The 16,349-nt window shown below is 43.0% G+C and overlaps 1 protein-coding gene across 3 annotated transcripts in view; it reads left to right on the top strand.

Moving 5' to 3' along the window:
- The first annotated feature begins 10,662 nt into the window (after window positions 1-10,662).
- Window positions 10,663-16,349, top strand: part of lhx1a (LIM homeobox 1a) — a 36,262-nt gene continuing 30,575 nt past the window's right edge. For all 3 annotated transcript variants that reach the window (XM_037268437.1, XM_037268436.1, XM_037268438.1), the window contains exons 1-4: window positions 10,663-11,492; window positions 12,535-12,758; window positions 13,193-13,476; window positions 15,760-15,925. In XM_037268437.1, coding sequence (XP_037124332.1) covers window positions 11,323-11,492; window positions 12,535-12,758; window positions 13,193-13,476; window positions 15,760-15,925 — 844 coding nt within the window. In that variant the 5' untranslated portion in view covers window positions 10,663-11,322. The remainder of the gene's footprint in view (window positions 11,493-12,534; window positions 12,759-13,192; window positions 13,477-15,759; window positions 15,926-16,349) is intronic.

Below are 16,349 nucleotides of genomic sequence, written 5' to 3'. Positions count from 1 at the left end.
CCATTAGGACTCTGGAGGAGAAGGTGCAGGCCGTGCGAGACTGGCCTGCTCCGAACAACTTGCGTGAGCTGAAGAGCTTTCTTGGATTAGCGTCCTATTACCGGCGGTTTGTACGAGGCTTTTCGTTCATAGCCGCGACTCTTTTCCACCTGCAGCGCAAGGACACTAAGTTCGAGTGGACGGTGGAGTGCGCACAGGCCTTCAGCTCCTTGAAAGCAGCATTGACAGAGTCTCCCATCCTTGTTCCCCCCGATCCTAAAATGCCGTTCCTCCTGGACACAGACGCCAGCAATGTTGGGATGGGAGCAGTCTTGAGTCAAGTGGGGGCGAAGGGAGAAAAAGTTGCGGCATACTTCAGCAAAACCTTCAACAAGGCGGAGCGACGCTATTACGTCACACGTAGGGAACTACTCGCTATCGTGAGGGCTATAAGCCACTTTCAATATTATCTGGCGGGTTTACCCTTCACGGTACGCACTGCCCATGCTGCACTCTAGTGGCTCATGTCTTTTAAGCAACCCAAAGGACAGATTGCACGCTGGCTTGAAGAACTAGCACCATATACCTTCCGAGTGGAGCACCGGGCCTTGCCATACCAACGTGGACGCTATGTCTCGACGCCCTTGTGCACTTGCTAGCTGCCGCTTCTGTGAGCGAAGAGAAGGCAGAGAGAAAGAGCTGCGCAATGAGGAGCAGGATCCTACGCATGATCTCGGCGAACATGTTTGCAGAGAGATGCAAGTTGTGGATGCACCCGAATGGAGGAAACAGCCGCAACAGGATGTGGATCTGCAACCCATTATGCAGTGGGTGGAACGGTGCCAAACACCAATGTGGGAAGAGGTCGGTGGGCACTCGCCTGCCACGAAAGGACTATACGCCAAAATGGAGACGCACCGGGTGAGAGATGGAGTACTCCAGAGAGCTTGGAAATAACCCGCTACTGGGGAGGAGAGGTGGCAGGTGGTTGTCCCCAAGGCTCTGAGAGAGGCTGTGTTGAAAGCCTGTCATGGGCCTCCAGGAGCAGGGCACTTTGGCTTCTCAAAAACCCTCCGCCGACTCTGGCAAAGTTTTTATTGGAGTCAGCTCAGGAGAGATGTTGAGTACTTTTGCCGCCGCTGTGACCTCTGCACAGCGTACAAGGGACCCCGGAACAGTCTCGTGCGCGTCTACAACTGACAGTCGGCGCACCAATGGAAAGAGTTGCTGTGGACATAATGGGCCCATTTCCCCGCACCTTGCTGCAATGGACTACTTCACAAAATGGCCGGAAGCATATGCCATTGCCGATCAAGAAGCTGAGACTGTTGCAGATGCTCTGGTGGAAGGCATGTTCGCGAGGTTTGGGGCAGCTGAGGTCATTCAGAGCGACCAGGGAAAAAACTTTGAGTCAGCTGTGTTCGCGAAAATGTGTGACAGAATGGACATGGAAAACACGCGCACTACACCTCTTCACCCTCAAAGTGATGGACTCGTTGAACGCTTTAATACGACCTTGGCAAAACAACTTGCAATCCTCACAGCGGAGCACCAACGAGATTGGGACAAGCACCTCCCCCTAGTCTTGTGGGCTTACCAGTCTGCTGTGCAGGATTCTACCTTGTGCACTCCAGCCCTGCTCATGCTGGGTCGAGAACTGCGGACTCCGGTAGAAATGGCATTTGGCAGACCTCCAGATACTCCAGTTGTGCCACCAGGACCGGAATATGCCAGGAAGCTCCAGGACCGGTTGGAGTCAGCCCACACTTTTGCTCGAGATCAACTACAGAAAGCTGGCCTTAGACAGAAAAGGAACTACGACATGCGGGCCAGAGGAAGAGACTTCATGGCTGGGGAGCTGGTGTGGGTGAACCGTCCAAGAAGGAAAAAAGGCAGGTGCCCTAAATTAGACAGCCACTGGGTTGGGCCTTGTGAGGTGCTAGAAAGACTAGGGGAGATTCAAGATTCAAGAATTTTTATTCGCCATGTTTGAGCGTGCCAAACAAGGAATTTGACTTCGGTACATCACAGCCTCTGTTCAACATTTAGGTGACTAAGAACACTCAGGACATGTGAAAAATGACAAATATTCTCAAACATCCCCTGATCTTAAACTCCCAGGAGGGCAAGGAAAAACTCAAAACTCCAGCTTGGGGAAATGAGAAACCTTGAGAAGAGACCACAGATGGGAGGATCCCTCTTCCAGGATGACCAGGCTGCAATGGATGCAGAGAGGACACATAGTACAAATAGTGTAGACAATTAAAAAAAGGCGTGGAGAGCAGGATGTTATTGGACAGCAATGACTCTGAGACTCTAAGAGTGGTGTGAGTTCATCAGAGCGACAGCCTGGGGGAAGAAGCTGTCTCTGTGTCTGCTGGTTTTGGCGTACAGAGCTCTATAACGCCGTCCGAAGGGGAGTAGTTCGAACAGACTGCAACCTGGGTGAGAAGGGTCTGTAGAGATGTTACTTGCATGTTTCCTGGTCCTGGACAGGTACAAGTCTTGGATAGATGGGAGGTTGATTCCAATTATCTTTTCTGCAGTCCTGATTGTCCGTTGCAGTCTGTGCTTGTCTTGTTTGGAGGCCGATCCAAACCAGACAGTGATGGAGGTGCAGAGGACAGACTGGATGATGGCAGTGTAGAAGGTCTTCAGCAGCTCCCGCAGCAGGTTGAACTTCTTGAGCTGTCTCAGGAAGTACAGCCTCTGATGGGCCTTCTTCCGGACAGAGTCTATGTGGCAGGTCCATTCCAGGTCCCGAGAGGTGGTATACAGGCTACAGCTGCCCCCTAGTGGCAGGCGGGTGGCTCTTCATAGGGACCGCCTGGACCCATATAAAGGTGATGCTCGTCCACAGTGGCACACAGGATCCCGGACTTAGGCCCGGCGCGGCACAACTCTCACATTCCCAAGACGGACTGTTCCCCCTCTCTGCCCCGAACAGGCCGTTGTTCCTGTAGACTCATTGCCTGGTTCCACACAGGCTGTTCTGAGGCAGCCGACCTCAGACCGCCCTCGGCGACAGAGAAGGCCACCGGGTCACCTTGCAGATTTTGTTTGTGACACCTCGGGACGAGGTTTTTGAGATAGGGGGTAGCAGTGTAGCAACTTGTGTGTATAATTACTGTTCAGTAGTCTGATTGCCCAGGGAGGCCGTGAAGGCAACAAGGGGAGGGGAGCGCGTGCGTGTGGGAGGGGGACTTGACTTTGATGTCTCCGAGCGCGGATGTTAGAACTCCTGTTTATGGCGTTGAATAAAGAGCCAGTTACGAGCCACGACGTGCCTGATTCATTGAAACGCTACAATATATAGGAATAGGACTTTATGTCTTCCGTTGTAATATAACTGATTTTAATATAGAAGCTAGTGTAACACTTAACAGATTTTTGTTGGTGGTGTGCCTCGAGAATTTTTCCAATGAAAAGGTATGCCGTGAATGAAAAAGGTTGAGAAACACTGACATAGGGCACTATGTTTTGGGAACTGCACCCCTCAGTCCCAGTAATGGGCCAGAGGTAGATTCAAATCCCTCCTCCGCGCTACCCCCACCAACAGCCCCCCCATTCCCCCGCAACACATCCACCTCCCCGCCTGACGTACAGCGATTCGCGCTTTGCCTATGCATTAGTCATCTATTTCGCCTGTGTGACACCTCTCCAACATAAAACCGTAAGACGGAGGTAAAATATCTCCCTCCTGACGAAAATAAAGCTTTGCTTGCCTGCTGATCTATTGCATATAAACCTAAAGCCGTGGCTTTGGTTCAAGCTTTACCTTACATGCGCCTTTGCTTTTTCCGCACACAAAATCTCAAAGTAGATGGATAGAGCTGAAAAGGAGTCGCACATCTAACAGTGCGTTGACTCATTTCATTACTTCTTCCTCCTGATTATTTTGGGTGTTTCCCCACACAGTGCTCTTTTAACTTATCAGCGAATGTCAATGATTATGTGCGGGGATTTCCAGATTAATATTGTGCACGGATATTGGATAGATCTATAATAAGGGGAATTCATCATCATTGTTTGGCAAAAGAGCTTTAGCGCAATACTTTTCAAAATATTCAATGTACAATTGTTAGAGCTGTGATAATTTATCGCCAACTCTGCATGCGTATAAGAGCTAGGGGGCAGCGATTTGAAAGAGACCGTACTGTACATATAGTAAATACAATTAGCGGATTAAGTACACAATAGTCGGAACTTTACCTGAATTTACCGTATTGGCCAAATTCAGGATTTTACTTTTTGTAACAGCAGGCGACATATAGTGCCTATAACAAATTTTAGATAACCGGATTTATGCTACACTGTACAGTGGTAATTATAATTTGGGCTGTTTTTCAATAGCCTACACCAGTCTGTAACCACAGATCTTTAATTGATAAATTACTATTTCAAATGTGGGCTGCAAAGAAAATAGCACAATGTTAAATTACAGGGTCAAATTCCAGTCATTTGCTTGCTTTACTGAACAGTTTATGGATTTTCTATTGCTGGACAGACTACTACGCTACTAGATAGTATAGTATAGTATAGTATAGTGGCACGCTACATTTATTTTTAATCAATATTTAACCCCTTGATTTAATGTAATATCGAATTGCGTTAAAAATGCGTTGGGTGTTCACGTAAATCTGTCGTCTTAATATCATCTAAAATATTAAATCCAAGTCGACAGTGATATATGTATGGCGTATACAAATGATCAAAACAAGAGTAAAATTAATCATCACCTTGTTCATTATTGTTATTATTACTATTATTATTATTATTATTACTACTACTACTAAAGAAACATGTGCCCTCTCTTCTGTTGTATGATTAATATAGGTATCAGCAGCGGACAGTCTCTCAATGCCTGATGCTCGCGGGCTTTCATGTAGGAGCACAGAAATCCGCAGCAGTGTAAGCAGGAGCTATCTGCAGCTCTACAGACATGCACCAGTCTCTTGAGCATTGGCCAGCGGGTGAGATAATATGTCAAAGGGATTGGTTATCGTCACACGTTATATTATAATCATTAGAGATCCCGGCCCTTTAACCATCGACTGCAGAATAAGCACACATATGTGACATATATATGTCATTACTCTAAACCAAGGATTTAGCTTCGGTGCTTGCTTTCCAACGCCCATTGGGTAGATTTCCTTCCTCTTTGATTTTGTTTCATTTCATATGGGAAAAATACTTGACTTTTTCCTATCAGTTTTGCAGAACAGTAATCCTATAGGAGTCTTTTAGAGTCTCACCCGCCTCGAGCATTCTGGGTACATCTTGGATTTCACGGATTTGTCATTTTGCCTTTAAGGAAAACGAGACCGTAAATAAATCAATGAAGAGAATTACACGAGCATGCTCTATGTGTTCCATAACAAGTGCTAGCCTACGTATATCAAGCAGGCAATCAATCTGCCAAAATTTGTGTAAAAGACAGGGAATAATCAATAACATGAAAATTATTGATTAAACCGTTGTACCCATAGTAACATTAAATAAACATTGCATACAATCCCTTCATAATAAGTGTCACGGATCGGAGAGGGGCAGGGCGACCAAATGCAGCTTGGACCAGTGTTTATTAAATTGGAAAAGGGAAATGGAGAGCAGGATCACAGGCAAGACAGGGGTTCACACCGATAGCAGGCAAGGATCAGAAGTCCTCTCGGACAGGGAACAGAAGTCCACTTGGACCAGGAACAGAATGTCTTCATGGACAACGTAATCAGGCACACGGGTAAATAAGCACTATTGCCGTGATCGTGAGCACGAGCGGGAATATCAGGAGACACAGGGAGATCAAGAGACACGGGAAGACCAGGAGCGTAAACACGAGCTTAAACAAGCGTAAACAGGAGCATGACAGTACAGAACAGTATTAACTGGCAGGGAGTGACAAGAGGGCATGGTTTAGATCAGGGGTGTCCAAACTTTTTGCAAGGAGGGCCAGATTTGATAAAGTGAAGGGGCCCGGGGGCCAATAGTTTTTTCGGACATTTTATAACTACAAAAATGTCATGCAAATACACACTGTTATAAAACAAATTTCATTGTCACAATTGTCTTTATTTTTCAAATGACAAAATAACCAAATATGAGTCACTCAGGCAGATGTGAACAACTCTAAAAACACAAATTCTGCCTTTCATTCATATCTGAAGAGTCAGATAACATTGAACAAACTGTATGAAATACCTTAAATTTACATGAGTTTAAAATTACTTTTGCCTCATGAACATTTTAAACGGGAGTTATAAGTAAAGTTGTCTGTTATTAAAACTTAAAACTAGTGAATTTTGCTCTTGTCATTTACATTATCTTTCAGAAAATAATAGTTTGTGTCAGGTCTACAGGTCCATAACATCAACAGTCTTAACATGGCCACTTCGTAGCTTGCTTTAGTAATATTTATTTTTGACTCACAGTCCCGTGTGAAGAATCGCTGTTGTGATGCCAGTTCAGCTTGGAGCTGCTTCACTTTATCAGCGCGGTCACTCCCTGTTAGCTGGTCGTTTGTTTTCGCATGTTTAGTCTGATAGTGTCTCTTTAAGTTGAAATCCTTAAACAAGGCAACCGTCTCTTTACAAACTAACCTTTAGGACAATGTAGCATTGCTCCAAATGTTCGTTTAATTTCCTTTAGAGGTCCGTTTGCGCGTGCTAGCACGATCGCGAATTAGCATATTTCCGCTAACTCGTTAGCCTGCCCAGTACTTCTTCTTTGCTGCGCGCCAATAAAAACTGGACCGCGGGCCGCAGTTGGCCCGCGGGCCGTAGTTTGGACACCGCTGGTTTAGATAAACGGTGTTAACAAGAGGAACGGGTGACAGTGATTGTGCTAATTGCGCGACACGGAGAAACAGGGAGGGTGAGGCAAGAGCGAAGACCCGGGACAGAGACGTGAATGGATACCATGACAACCAACAGACAACAAAACACGGAATGCCACACACACGGGACTAGCAGGTGACAATGCGTGACAAAAACTCCCATTCGCGGGGCGATCGGCGCAACCGAAGAACGGAGACGTGACAGCGCCCATGAGGAAAAGCGGTTCGGGAAGTTGATGGATAATAATAATAATGAAAAAGGTTCTAATTCCATATGCCCAAATACATTTTTTGGCTGAGGGAACAGATTTTGAGTACACTATTAAGCACTCATTCAGAACCACTTTTGAGTATACTGTTAAGCACCCATTCATAGTGGTTTTATAACCAACCGTGCCTTATTCAATGGGTCTATAGCACCAAATGAGCGCCAAATGGTCTTGGCTTAGGCTAAGGTTCACTTTCTAAAGAACTCCAAGGTGTTATGTAAAAAAACGGGTGCTATAGGGCTTTCTGAAAAACCTACCTACCTAGTACCTACCTATCTATCTATCTATCTATCTATCTATCTATCTATCTATCTATCTATCTATCTATCTATCTATCTATCTATCTATCTATCTATCTATCTTGGCCTACAACATCTTAAGCACCTTTTTTTAAATTGTAGTTTTGAAGTGCAGACCTAAACATATAGTATATGTTGTCCTCCCCCACTTGTGAAAAGGAGGCTTCATGGCTTGTGTTTTTTCTCATTTTGTTTATTTCGATTGTATTCACCCTCTAGAGGGGAGAGGGACACCGTGCAGCGATTTGATGCTAATGATTGGGACCAAAGCCTCCCATTCTGATCGTCTGGAGCGCCTTTGAATATGGGTTCAAGTGTGTGTGTGACTGTTCGTGCCTCCAATTCTGATCGTCTGGACTGCCTTTATGGGTTCAAGTGTGTGTGAGACTGTCAGTGCGTAAGCAGGTGGCATGTATGTGCGTGCGTGTGTGTGGGGGGGGGGGGGGGGGGGGGGGGGAGGGGGTGAATGACTGTGGATTCGAAGACCGGAGAGACTCTAGAAAATATTTAGTAGAGTTACTGTCGCTACAGTATATCCACGTTGAGATTATCTACAGAAGAGGGGGGTGCAAACGGAAGGAAATGTGATTGCGAGACTATGCGTAATTTTTCTTCCATAGTCTTTCGCCTGGTCATGAGACTGACCCTCCAACGAGTTAACTGATGTGGCGGTTCGACTGCATGAGGACCAAAGCTCGTGATAGATGAGGGAGTAGAAGAAAAACATTAGCAGAGAGGCTGGACGTACTAGTCCTGCGGTTGTGCGATAATAATGAGCATCTTCTTTCCGTGGGAAAATATAGGACTATATATATATATATATATATATATAGTTTTTTTTTTCAATAGTTTTCGTCGGTTGCATTCAAGACTTATACCTTTGAATGAATTCTTAATGTTTATGCAACGAAGATAAATTGTTAACATTTTTCAGGTTAGCTGAATTTTTAGATATTTATTGATTTATTTGATTTGATATTATTTGAGCTGTTTTGTCAATTATTTTCAAATGAAATGCAAATAATGTTTTGTTTATTTGGTTTCAGTGTTTTTTCATTTTATTGTTTTTTTTAAGATAGCGACGTTTAGCTTCTTCACTTGTACCCCACCACGCACTTCACTGTTTAATGGTACCACGTATTTCTATTATGCGTGTGACAATCGCCGGTCTCAGTTCAATTTAGTGGTCACGGAGACATGGGTTTCTCAACGCGCTCTGCAAAAGTAGATAAATTAACTCAATTATAGGTCTCAAATATTTGCTAAACGGATACCACACAAAGAACCCTCATTGGCGCGTTACTCTATCGTGGTAGTGATCTTGAGTCACGAAAGTGAGCCTGCAGGAGAGAGACAAACGTGTCATATGAATTAGTGATTGCATGCATCTTCACCGTCTCATTCATTATCTCAGATTAATTATTTTGCCGTGTGCCATTTCACTTGTCTGCACTTCATAAACCCTAAATCTCCTGGGCTGCTTTACAACGATGTGGCTCGAGTATAGATAAATATTGAATTCAATTTTGTAACATTATTGTAACCAGTAAAATAGAAAAAATAATAAAAACTCTAAATCTACTTATAGATTGGAACAGGATCTACCATGGTAACAACCTCAGATCGGTTTTATTTATCTGTTTCCCCCAGCATAAAAGTATAGCCTACAAGATTTGCAATGCAAATCCCTCTAAACTTTTGCAATAAAATAGAAAATTAACATTGTGGTGGGTAGAGGAATCGTCTTCCTCTTCATCTTTTCCGTTATTATTGTTATTGTTATTATTATCATTATTATTATTACCCATCCATCATGCATTTTCTGAAACGCTTTATCCTCACAACCGTTGCCGGCGACCTGGAGCCTATCCCATCAGTTTTTGGACGGTAGGCGGTGTGCACCCTGAAATGGTGGCCATCTAATCGTATTATTATTATTATTATTATTATTATTATTATTATTATTATTATTGTTATTATTATTATTATTATTCCCTGACGGTTGTACGGATATCTTAAGTTTTGGTCTATGCATCCATTTCGATTTGGTTCTGCTTGCGGATATGCTCGTGATGGTTTGGTAATAAATCAGTCAGGGAGCTCCACTGAATGACAAAGGCGTATTAAAGTAGGCCCACGAATTTGGTTGTTTATTTTCCGAGTTGATGATGGCATAGGACCCACGGCTGTAATGGGGTGGCATAGGAGCGTATATTAAAAAAAACACAGGACAATACGAGTTCTCCCTGCTTGGTCGTCATTGAGCGCCGACACGAATAGTTAATGTTTTAAGCCCTACCGGCCTTCTTTTCCATCTTTTTATAATGAGGCGCTTCCAGCGCCGGGAGGCAGCTGGATTGTGAGGGAGGTTTGCATGGGAAGTAGCCCATTTGTAAGGGGATGCTGCAGGGCGAATAAATGCGGCTCAATGTCTCCTTTTCAATGTTGAAATGCATGCATGGACCTTGCTTAGATATACGATTTCGATTCAATCATTTTCAACTTTAATTGTGTCGCTATGCAAAAAATGATTAAAAATACCTCAACAGTAAAGAATTTAGATTTTATAATTCGTTGCATTATAAATCTCGAATTAAAAAGACCAATGAGGTGAATATAGAACAGGAAAAACCAGTTGGTCTTCAAGTGCCTTGGTCCTTCTCTAATAAATGGCCAAAGTGGGCCGCGGACCACTGACCATAGCTGTCCATTTGAGAGTATGTTTTGTCTCCAACCTCGACTTCACTGCACAAACACGTTTGCCTAAAAGAAGCAGCATCCCCCAAAACTCAGTCAATAATCGTTAAGCGCTGGAAAAAAATTGCCGCTTCGAGAGAGAGAAAACGGGTCACGAATTCCCTCAATAACGTCTGTATTATGCTTCGAATCATTTCTACTGACAACATTCTTAAAACAAATTTAGTTAGTGCAAATTTCCAATTTCCATTTGTGGGTCGAGCACGCAACATGCACCTCCGGCTCACGGGTCCTGTGGAGACGCTACCTGCTCATGTTCCTCCAAGTCCCCTCCCGCAAAGAGGACAATTTGTTCAACAGCCGAAAAAAGGCACCTCTTCTGCCATGGCAGCTCGCCATGAGCCGCCACTGGTCCCTTCATACAATTTCATGAACATATAATGAGTTTGTGGAGAAACTTGGCGATAGGAGGCTTGAATAGCAGCCAAGCATGGTGAGTTAAGGTGGGGCTGCTGGATGCTTATGAATATGACGCAGCAGCGCTGATTGGTCCAGTCGATGAATGACGCTAGAGGGCTAGAAATATGGTAGGTTCAGAGTTTCCAGAGATAGGCATTGTACTTTAGACCTATCGCATCACAACATATGCGAACGGAGGCGACGAGGGCACGGATCCCTGCTTACACAGATTGACTGGAGACACCAGCGCATCTTGGCCAGCAGAACACAAAGACGCGTTGACTGTGGATACGCTACGATGCCAGCGTAATTTGCATCATTTTCAAGCGCTCGTTTGGTTGTGTGACATATCTGCATTTTGAGACATTTTCATCAACTAGTTGCCGTGTCCAGCACTACCCGCTTCAAGTTTGTTTCTGCAGAAAAGCCAAACCAGGTCTAAGTGCACCCGGCTATAGGTTACCTCTTTTCGGAGCCAGGTGCTGAAATCTACTTTTTTTTTTTTTACGCCACTGTTTTCTCCGGATCCAACAAGGGAGTGTTTCTTTCTCCACCAGTGACATAACGCAGCCACTATTCATTCTTTTCTGCGTTTTGGACGGTAAACCTTCATTGCGCATGCAGGAAGAAATCTTTGGTGACACGGAATCGACAAGCGTCTCCACGCACATTGACCGAAAGGAGCCCCGGGCGAATGACAAGGCTAATAAGCCGGCCATTGCTTGGCCTGTATTGCTGAATTGTTGTGTGTGAGCCCCTTTAACGGAGTTTTAACCCAGCCAAAGCGATGGTACACTGCGCCGGGTGCGAAAGGCCTATCTTGGACCGCTTTTTGCTCAATGTGCTGGACCGAGCCTGGCACGTCAAGTGCGTCCAGTGCTGCGAGTGCAAATGCAATTTGACGGAGAAATGTTTTTCTCGAGATGGGAGACTGTACTGCAAAAATGACTTCTTTGGGTAAGCTTCACAGGATGACAACAATTCACCGGTGATTTTAAAATTGTATTAACAATATATTAATATGCAAATACATTTTTGGTAAAGATAAGATATTCATTCATTTGTCCCACACGGGGAAATTCAATTTTCAACTGAAATATATCTATGGCTTTATCTAAACAGCACACAATGTAGTCCTGTCATCATATCATGTTTTTGAATGAACTATAAATCCACAGCGGGTGCGTGAAGACTAAACTAAGGACTGTAAGACAATAAGCTTTGAGTAGGCTGAAGTAATTAAAAGCTTCCTAATTTGGATTCTTATGCAAAACATCAGAACCATTAAACGCGTGTACGTTGACTCAGCAGGGAGGCTTGATGGGAAATTGAGGAAATCGCACTTAAACAAGCTATGTGAAGTGCTAAGGATCAAACCCGGGCCACAAGAGACGCAGCTCCGTGTTTGCTCAGTTCGCCGCGACGTCAGTGGATTTGAATAGCAAACTGTTTGAAAAAGATCACGCCCACAAACAATGCAATTGTAGACGGCAGTTAACAAGCAGTGCCCCTCAATACACATAGTTTAACACTTAAGTAATTACTAGTGTCAATTGTACTTCTCTTTATATTCTTCGGGTTTCAATAAATTTTTCACATTTTAAAAGTGTAGTACAACTGAGTATTGAAAAAAAAAAGGTCACATTAAATTCAACCCTGTATGCCACAAATTTATTTACACAATATAAATATTAAGGTTGTTAATGTTAAAAAATAACACCAACATTTGTTCACGGCTAAGATGATGTTCAACAAATGAGACCTTTCTCAAACAATATTCACAATCTATATTTTATCCGGGAAGTTGGGCAAATCAGATGAGCCTGCGATGCATTTTTTGTAGTGATTTGCATATGCTAAAATATTTTCACAAGACAATCATTCACTATGTTGCTATTTAATTGGTTCGGTTCCATTTTGAATGGTGTCACAATTCAAATTCCATTAAAAATTAGCCTATATCAACAGTAACACAAGCATACATATTTTCCTCGTGCAGGCGGTTCGGCACCAAGTGTGGAGGCTGTTCGCAGGGCATCTCTCCAAATGACTTGGTCCGGAGGGCTCGAAACAAAGTGTTCCATCTCAACTGCTTCACATGCATGATGTGCAATAAGCAGCTCTCGACCGGAGAAGAGCTCTACATCATAGATGAAAGCAAATTCGTTTGCAAAGACGATTACATGAGCAACGGCATTGTAAAAGACACAAACCTCCTTTCAGGTAAGGAGCTCCCGGTGCATGCATTTATGCACATTTTGCTCAGCTGTGTGTGAATTATGTAAAAAAACAAATTAACAATGATGATAAATATAAAATAATGATAAAAATAATAATTTAATGATGATGATGTGATGGGCCTAACCAGAGTGGTGGAGAAGTTTTGAGATTTTGTTAAACAAATAATATATGAATCTAAAATTGATATAATTGTTTATTACACGATTTGCTCCTCAGAATGGATATTAAGATCACTTTTTTTGTTTCTGACACAGCCAAATACAACTACCACAGGAATCTCTCACACGGGTTTTTAAACTAATTTGAAATGAGATGCTACAATATACATTTATGAAATAATTTGACACATGCTCACACCGACATGTGCGCGCACCTTTTTGTACCACTTTAGTTCTCATTTTGATTTTATGTCATAGTAACGGTGTGCAGCGACCCGAGTTTATCCCCGGACTCACAAGACACCCCCCAGGACGACGTGGTTCTTAAGGACACAGAGATTGCTGCCCTCTCGGATAAGGAAACTGTAAACAACGAGAACGACGACCAGAATCTGGGTGGCAAGAGACGAGGCCCACGGACAACAATAAAGGCTAAACAGCTGGAGACGCTAAAGGCAGCTTTTGCTGCGACACCCAAACCCACCAGACACATCAGGGAGCAACTGGCACAGGAGACTGGCCTCAACATGAGGGTTATTCAGGTAAAAGGAAACAAGTCAAGTCAAATGTATTTATCACAGAAATTTCTCACCAGGCATCATACCCACAGGTAATGAATAGTAATATATTTGTTTATTCATCTCAAACGTTCACAATTCAATTACAAGATGGAAAATTTGTTTTTCATTTTGTTGACATAACCTAGAATGGTTCAGCAGAAGTGAAAAATAACAGAATAAATAAATATAAAATAATCCATCCATCCATCCATTTTCTGAACCGCTTCGTCCCCACGGGGGTCGCGGGTGTGCTGGAGCCTATCCCAGCCGTCATCGGGCAGTAGGCGGGGGACAACCTGAACCGGTTGCCAGCCAATCGCAGGGCACACAGAGACAAACAACCATTTGCACTCGCACTCACACCTAGGGACAATTTGGAGTCTTCAATTGGCCTACCAAGCATGTTTTTGGGATGTGGGAGGAAACCGGAGTGCCCGGAGAAAGCCCACGCGGGCCCGGGGAGAACATGCAAACTCCACACAGGGAGGGCCGGAGGTGGAATCGAACCCGCACCCTCCTAACTGTGAGGCGGACGTGCTACCCAGTACCCCACCGAGCCACCCAATATAAAATAAATAAATAAATAAATAAATAAAATACACACGTACGTGTGCACGCACACACGCACGCACGCACGCACACACACACACACACACACACATGCATATATATAAAATTCTTCAAGCACTCGTACTTTGATGAGTGGGCTTGCATGTTATGCACTCATTCATAGGTGTGGTGCAATGCAGTTAGGTCGTCCTATCAGACAAACTCAACCCCCAACCACCCAAACATCCTCACGCCTCCTCCTTATCGCGTCTCCTTTCCACCTTTTAACAAACTGCTTATTCCATCAAACTTCACACGTCACATGGAATTCACTAAAGCAAAGAGTGATGGCTTAGTGAACTTGATCACAAAATGGGAAATCTGTCAATTTTTTCAATTCCGCATGTACACGGACGGGAGGGCATAGTCGCAGGGCTGCTGCAATCGCTGAGATACGTATTTGGCATAGCACAGCTGATCTGACGTTAGCCAAGCTGTAAGCTTGTGAGTTGTTGTTGTTTTCTTGGAAACTAATATTTACTCTTGCACAGTTAATAACATTTAATAGAAACTATAGCAACAAATGATCGATTTAGAATGCTACTATTTTTTATTAGCTTCCTAATCAAATTTTATGTAAACTATAGCAACAAATGTTCGACATGGAATGCTACTATTTTTTATTGGGTTCCTGTAATATTAGTAATTTTACAGCTAATTTCTTATTATGATTTGATTTAATGTTACCACTCCATGTAACGCCACACGAAATAAGACCCAGACTCAATGACAACATGCCTTCATTTTTAAAGAAGTATTTCATGTTCAGTTTTGAGTGGCATTCTGTAGGGTACAACACTTATGTAATTGTAGTTTTCTGAGATTACGTGTTTTTCCAATTATACTGGATGAAGGAACAAAACAAAACACCCACACGATCATGATATATTTCATTTCATAGACTTTTTTTGTTTGATTAATCTCATAGTGTAAATAAAGGCTGAATAGCATAATTTATGATTGTGTACTAATTTATTTACTTATACGATTTGTTTGGGGTTGTATATTTTATCGGGCTAGCTATTGTAATTTGTTTACAATAATAATTTTCACGAGAGCTGATTAGATGAGATAGGGTTGAACAGTTTAGAGTAGATTATTGGTGGTCAACCACTGTATCGCAGTTTACAAAATCACACGAGGAAACTGTGAATTGCAAATCAATTAGAAATGTGACAATTGTTGGTGTGGTCTTTTTGCATTTAATGAGTGAACTTACTATGTTTGCTTGGCGTAACACACAGGCAAATACGACTAAATAACAAATGGCCACAATGCTTCTTTAAAAAAGTTAGGTAGTAGGCTACAGATTACAAATGACGACAAAAATCTTATATCCCTAAAACTGCTGGGTTAAGAATTGTACCAACCCAAGTAGTTTGGGTCAAATTGACCCAACTTTGACTACTTTCCGGATTGGTACAATTTTTAACCGAAATTGAGTTGCTTTTGCCCCAGCAGTTTTAAGAATGTCAGCATTTATTTGACTCATCTTCCCTCTCTCTCTCTCTCTCTCTCTCTCTCTCTCTCTCTCTCTCTCTCTCTCTCTCTCTCTCTCTCTCTCTCTCTCTTTCTCTGCACATCAATGTGTGCCATTGAAATGTTCATCAAATTGCCGACTGCACATTTACTGATTGTGTGTAAATGTACATGCAGGTCTGGTTCCAGAATCGCCGTTCCAAAGAGAGGCGTATGAAGCAGTTGAGCGCACTGGGAGCCCGCAGGCATGCATTTTTCAGGAGTCCAAGGCGGATGAGAACGCTGGTTGACCGCCTGGAACCAGGAGAGCTCATCCCGAATGGACCTTTCTCTTATTATGGAGGTGTGTTTGACTTTCACTCTAAGTGGCATTTCCTCCCATTTTTGCAAATCCAAGATATTTAATTGTTTTTCACACTCCCCTATTAATTACCCTTTTGTTTTATGGTCTATGTAACTACTGTTTACGGACAGATGACTTCATTATATATATTTTTTTTCTAGTGTACTACAAATGAAATTGTCCAAACATTCATGGTTTATATTTAATGTTTTGCTATTAAGAATTAAACCCTTTTAGGTTTAAAATTAAACATTTTATTGGCTGAATAAGGTTATCAAAGTACAGTAATAGCAAAGCACAAATACATGCACAAATCAACAGACATGGTGGTGTCAGGTGAACCCTTGTAAGTTAAGTTAAGTTAAAGTCAAAGTTAAAGTCCCAATGATCGTCACACACACATCTGGGTGTGGTGAAATTTGTC

This window comes from Syngnathus acus, chromosome 13 (assembly GCF_901709675.1).
Source record: "Syngnathus acus chromosome 13, fSynAcu1.2, whole genome shotgun sequence".
NCBI classification, from domain to species: domain Eukaryota; kingdom Metazoa; phylum Chordata; class Actinopteri; order Syngnathiformes; family Syngnathidae; genus Syngnathus; species Syngnathus acus.
This window is presented reverse-complemented; position numbering and strand designations above follow the sequence as displayed.